Source organism: Phasianus colchicus, chromosome 1, assembly GCF_987193195.1.
Source record: "Phasianus colchicus chromosome 1, bPhaCol1.hap1.1, whole genome shotgun sequence".
In the NCBI taxonomy this organism is placed as follows: Eukaryota; Metazoa; Chordata; class Aves; order Galliformes; family Phasianidae; genus Phasianus; species Phasianus colchicus.
The window spans coordinates 37,064,905-37,070,904 of NC_143436.1; the positions used below are offsets into that span (position 1 = coordinate 37,064,905).

Below are 6,000 nucleotides of genomic sequence, written 5' to 3' on the forward strand. Positions count from 1 at the left end.
GTGTCATTCTGGAACTGCTATCTCAAACAGTCTACTAAATAATACTTTTCACTTTCTGCAGTGTTATTTCCTTACTTACAGTTTAGCTTGATAGTCAACTTATGCAGAAAAGTATATCTGAATTTTAAGTCAGAGATTTAAGGATTCCACTCTGGGGATATTTCTCAAATGGAATGGTCTCAGGAAATCTCTACAGCCAAAATAAAATATGTCAAATCTTCCATCATGAAAATTCTTCAAGAACCCTCTAATTCTTCTAAGAACTCTAAAAGGTCAGATTTATCATCGGAATCTAAATGGAATCCTCTCAGATCTCACTGGATCTCAATCCAAACTAGTAGATTACAGTGCATTTGTCTTTTGAAGATGGGATATTTAGTGTCCATTACTTTACTGGGAATGCTGGAGATGATGACAGACTTAAAGATGGTACCTACATTTTTCTGTCTCAATAACTTGCCTTTTAGGATCCATTCCAGATTCTTGGCAGAAAGGATTAAAAATTCATCCCGAATCTATTCAGAATTTATTTGTTCAAAAAGAGATCTCCTATTCTTTCCAATGCTTCATGAATTAAAGTTTTCTTCCTCTTGTGTTGGAAGTTGAAAAGTAGGTCTGGCCTTTAGCTTTTCAAAGGTCAAAGCCATTTGAGTCACCTCGTAGAATCAGTAAGGATGAGAAAATGAAGAGCAAAGCACTCCTCTGAAAAGACACTGCAGAGAGGTCTTGAACTGTGTAATGACATGCTGTTAGGCAGCCAGAGTGTATCTGTCCATATCCATTACATCAAACTTCACCAGGACTCATTAGCAACTTGTTCTGGTTTAGCAAGGGATCTTTTTCAGCTTCTCATGACAGCATTCATTGAAACTATGAACTGGACATTCTGTTTAGTAAGTAAGAAATCTAGTCAGTAGTTTCCCATGAAAGTTTGACCTCCAGCTACTAGTTTAACAACAGTAAAATATGTATCCAGTAACTAATGGTAAGCTTCCTGTTTCCCCACATGGTGCTCTGCACATATATGAGCCCATAGTTGGTGCAAGAGGAAAGTACAGCTGTCCTTTTCTTTCTTGAAGAATTTTTCATGGCAATTACACTGCGCTTATAGATTAAAAACAAACATAAAAAGAAAAAAGCCTAGAATGTTCAGGTGGAGGGACAGACACATGCAACATGCATATGAGCAGTGCACTATTGAGATCTCTTATTACCCAGAAGAAAGATGAAATATCCAGATCTCCTTTTGGAGTGAAATTCACTGCTTGGCTATGTTAAGAAAAAAGTGAAAAATTAAATTTTACTTTACATGAATTTTCCTTTCTCCTTTTATTTTTTTCTTGTCTTTTCAGGTCCCTTCAAACCATGTGATCATCTGTTTGGTAGCTGGCTTATCAGAATTGGAGTATGGACCATCGTCGGTTTGACCTTTGTTTGCAATGCACTGGTGACAGCTACAGTTTTCAGATCTCTGCTGTATATGTCCTCCATAAAGCTTTTGATTGGCCTAATAGGTATTGTAAATGCCTTGATGGGTCTTTCCAGTGGAGTACTGGCTAGTGTGGATGCATCAACTTTTGGGAGCTTTGCTCAGTACGGAGCACAGTGGGAAAGTGGAATTGGTTGCCAAATGACTGGTCTTCTCTCCATTTTTGCTTCAGAAGCTTCCATTTTCCTCCTTACCTTAGCTGCGCTTGAGCGTGCGTTCTCTATAAAGCATGCTACAAAGTTTGAAACAAAATCCTCTGTTGCTAGTGTAAAAATTGCCATTTTCTTTTGCTTTATGCTGGCACTAGTCATTGCAGTGATACCTCTCCTCACTGGGAGTGAGTATGGGGTTTCTCCACTTTGTTTGCCATTACCATTTGGAGAACCCACTGCTATGGGCTACATGGTAGCACTCGTATTGCTGAACTCACTTTGTTTCCTGGTAATGACTATTGCTTATACAAAGCTCTATTGCAGTTTAGAAAAGGGAGAACTAGACAATATTTGGGATTGCTCTATGGTCAAACATATAGCCTTGCTGCTTTTTACTAATTGCATTCTTTATTGCCCTGTGGCCTTCTTATCTTTTTCCTCCTTACTAAATCTTACCTTTATCAGCCCAGAAGTGATAAAGTCCATACTGCTGGTGATTGTCCCACTGCCTGCGTGTCTAAACCCACTCCTTTATATATTGTTCAATCCACACTTCAAGGAGGACTTGGGAAGTTTGCGAAAGCAAACTTTGTTATGGAGGAGGTCAAAACATGCTAGTCTGATCTCTGTGAATTCAGAAGACATAGAAAAACAATCTTGTGACTCAACACAAGCACTGGTAACCTTCACAAGTGCTAGCATATCATATGACATGCCTACCAGCAACTCACTCATGCCATCGTCTTATCAAATGACAGAAAGCTGCAATATTTCATCCGTAGCATTTGTTCCATGTCGCTAGTTTCAGTGGCAGTGCAGAAAATATGTATGTTTACAAATTTTTTTAACCCAAAAGTAAGTGTGGGTGTGTGTTTTCAAGCTATAGATTGCCTCTGAATTACTGTTACATGCATCACAAAACAGATGACAACAAAACTTGCAGCAAGCTGAAAATCCAGTAGTTTAGCCTTCTCAGCCAGTTTCAGAGCTGCTGGAACGAAGAGAAAATCTGAAACTGCAGCAGTTTCTGCAGTTGTATTGGCAGTTCCCTTTCAAAGTAGCACCACTTGGAAAAGGCAGTTGGTCGAGAGCAAAAATATTGTGCTGAATTGGTGAGCTTTTTCTTCAACACATCTTCAACACAAACATGGCACAGTTTGTTTCATGGGTTGGGTTTTTGTTATTTTTTCCTGTTTAATATAATTTGGTCTTAATAATAGATATTCATTGCCAAGTCTGTTTTTATAAACATCTGCATATGGCCCTCATTCAGCAAGCTAAGTGAAAGAGTAGTCCTGTTGGAAAACCTAAAGGTTTCTGCAGAATATACTTCAATTAAGCTTCTTGTGCAACAGATAAAGTTCATTTAATAGTTTACCTGCTTTGGTTTTTCAGAAGTTGTCTGACATGACAAAGTATTTTAATTGCCAGAAAAATCCACAGAATTATGATATAGTATAGAAGTAGTTAATCAAAATCCTGCTAAGCACTTAAAATGGAATCACAGCAAGCCATTGCTACATGAATATTTTTTTCCTAAGGTTTCTGTGCAATCTGGTCATGAATTACCAGCATGCCAATAGAACTGCTAATGATAAAAGTGACAGATGAGAGACTCATAGAATTTGAGGGTGAGAAATACTACATGGAAGGTCATGAATACAGGCAGACTGGTGTGTTGAGTACAAGCAAGTGACATGAAAGGCACTCACACAAAAACACTGATGTAAGGTCATTTGTCTAGCAATGAAAATGATAGTCCTGCTCCATGCATTTCTAGAAAGCCTCTCAAGGTCATTAGTTGAAGATGTGGAGGTCACTGTGTCTTTTTGGCTAATGATAGATATGGGAATACAGAGAGTGAAGGTTTTATGATCTGTGTTCTTAGCACGGGTGCAAGCACTATGGGAGTATTCAGACAGTTTTTGTATTCACATGCTGTAAAGAACATTGGGGAAATAAAACATTTCAATGTCACAAATATGTTTTTTTTTTAAAAAAAGCTTATCAAATAAGCAGCTTGACCACAGTTTGTAAGTAGCTACTTCTGGAAAACAGAAGTTTAAGAGAAAAGACTGAGTCAGGAGGAGAAGAATCTGATAAGATCCCATGGAGGTTGATGCTAGGTATATATACACAGCATAAAAATAAAGGTGTGAATTGCTGACATTAATGGTCACTGCCAAGTAGAACAATTTGCCATGGCTTCAAATGAAAACTCTGTCACCAAGTAAGTTCAAATTGGATACATTGCCAAAAAAGATTTTGGAGCAGCTATTGGAATTCAGGGATGCCTGATGGCATTAGTTTAGGAGCTGGTTAGATTAGATTAACATAGAGTACCTCTCTTGATTGTAATCTGTTAATACTTTGCTGAATCATGATGTGTACATTTACACATCATGCAATTAGGTGAGAAGACTTCAGACCTTTTCCAAGTGTACAGAGCTCCCTTCCTTTCCCCAGAAGGCAAGCAGTCTTTGACCTTGGCCAAGCCATCAGAGGACCTTCCAATCATCTTTTCTTAGAGCTGGCGTATTTTTGCTCAAGTGAGCTGATCATTTATGACACGGAAATGCACAGATTTGTTAAAAATAGCTCCCTGAGGAGTAACCTTTAATAGCCCAGTAATCACTTCGCAGTTAATGGCCACTCAACTTCTAGGTGAATGAGACTAATTTTTGAACGTTACCACAGTTAGGCTAGCCCAGTAATTAAGATAATCAGTTACAGATGGTCACTGTTGTTCATCTGTTACTGTATATGCAACTTTCTGGGGCTCACAGGATGGATTTTCACAGTGAAGACTCTATTGCCAACAATGGATATGCCTTGGCTTTCTTGTCTACTCAAACTGGCATATTTGCAGTTTTGCAGTTACAGATGGCATCAGTTGACTTTGGCTAACATGTTCATCCTTCAGGGAAAAAAAAAAATAAAATGAACCAATGCTGAAATTATGTATGATAAAGTCAGCTGAGTACTTATCTGAATCCTATATCTCTTGTGGGTTTTGAAGCAGTGCAGCATACAGCTGGGAAATGATGCCTGAAACCACTTTGAATTAAACAGAGGATCAGTCAACCATTGCACAATGCCTATTATCATGTTTACTTAGCTTTAATTTAACTGGGGTCTGTCTGTGCTGCACTGCTTAATGTCAGTGAAATTCCTTTCAGCTCGCTATATTTAAGAAGTTTGTAAAGTGATTTGAGAATCAAAGTAATGTTATAATTCTAAAGACTAGTTAAAGAAAGCTTCTTTTATCAAAACTTTTTTAGCTTGAGAAAGTCCTAAAGGCTCCGTGTCTTATTTTTATAAGCATGTTTGAAATATTTTGATCAAATATTTTAAACTTGAAATTGTTAAAATTCATTTAATAGATTTTAAAGTAAAATTTGTAAATATAGAACTGTATTTATTATTACAGTGAAATGCAACTCCACTATAAGACATGAGATTAAGCCCTGTACAGTTTCGTATTGATATTTGCTATATTTTCTGCTCAAATATATTACTAAATTCATTATCTGTAAATAATATAATGTAAATGTGTAGTGATTGTAAATAGATGATGTGCTTTCTTTTTTACTGGTGTTCCAAACATATGTCAGTTGTAATAAAATGTGACTACACAGTAAAGAGCATTTAATCAGGGCTTAACACCTCACAACTGTGTGCATCTTCAATTAATCCTTCCCAAGTTACTCTAATATTTCCACAAACATCTCCAGATGTCCAGAATTCTTGGCCAAGTATAACTTGCAGGTTGTGTGCTCTCATTATGTGCCCTGGGGAGCAAAAAATATTGAAAAACAGTGTTTCGTTTCAGCACGAACTGAATCTTCTACAAAAAAACAGGTTCTGCTCCCTGCTGTCTGTATCTCAGTGACAACCACACATGGCTGCCATCTCAGCTCAGACCGTGTGACACAGGCATGCACCACGTCACACAATGAAGGGGTTGCCTAGCAGACTTCAGACCTCTGTGGGCCACACGGGACATGAGGGGCTGCTGCACTTACTGCTGGTGTGTGCAGGACAGCAAGTTCTCCTATATACATCTTCATTTTCTCTCCAATGCCATATGTGGCAGGCAGAGCTGGTCATTCATCTGGCAAAGCTCATCCGATACACAGCAGAAGGGCAGTAGCAGCATCACATACAGGAAGCACAGGGTGAAGATGTTCAGGATAAGTGGATGGTGGGGGACAAAATGTAGGACTTAGCAAGAGTCACACAGCTCAGCTGCACCAGGGGTGGCAGCCCTGCTAGAGTAAAGGCAGAGTGCAGCTGAAGGCTCAAGTCATCCTTTAGGTATCAAGAAAAGGTGGTGGCAGATGCATTCTTGTTGGAAGG

General features: G+C 38.5%; 1 protein-coding gene across 2 annotated transcripts in view; it reads left to right on the forward strand.

Annotated features, from left to right (window-relative positions):
• The window catches only part of LGR5 (leucine rich repeat containing G protein-coupled receptor 5), an 84,846-nt gene extending 81,781 nt beyond the window's left edge, over positions 1–3,065 (forward strand). For both annotated transcript variants that reach the window (XM_031589712.2, XM_031589711.2), the window contains exon 18: positions 1,353–3,065. In XM_031589712.2, coding sequence (XP_031445572.1) covers positions 1,353–2,443 — 1,091 coding nt within the window. In that variant the 3' untranslated portion in view covers positions 2,444–3,065. The remainder of the gene's footprint in view (positions 1–1,352) is intronic.
• Positions 3,066–6,000: the final 2,935 nt, after the last annotated feature.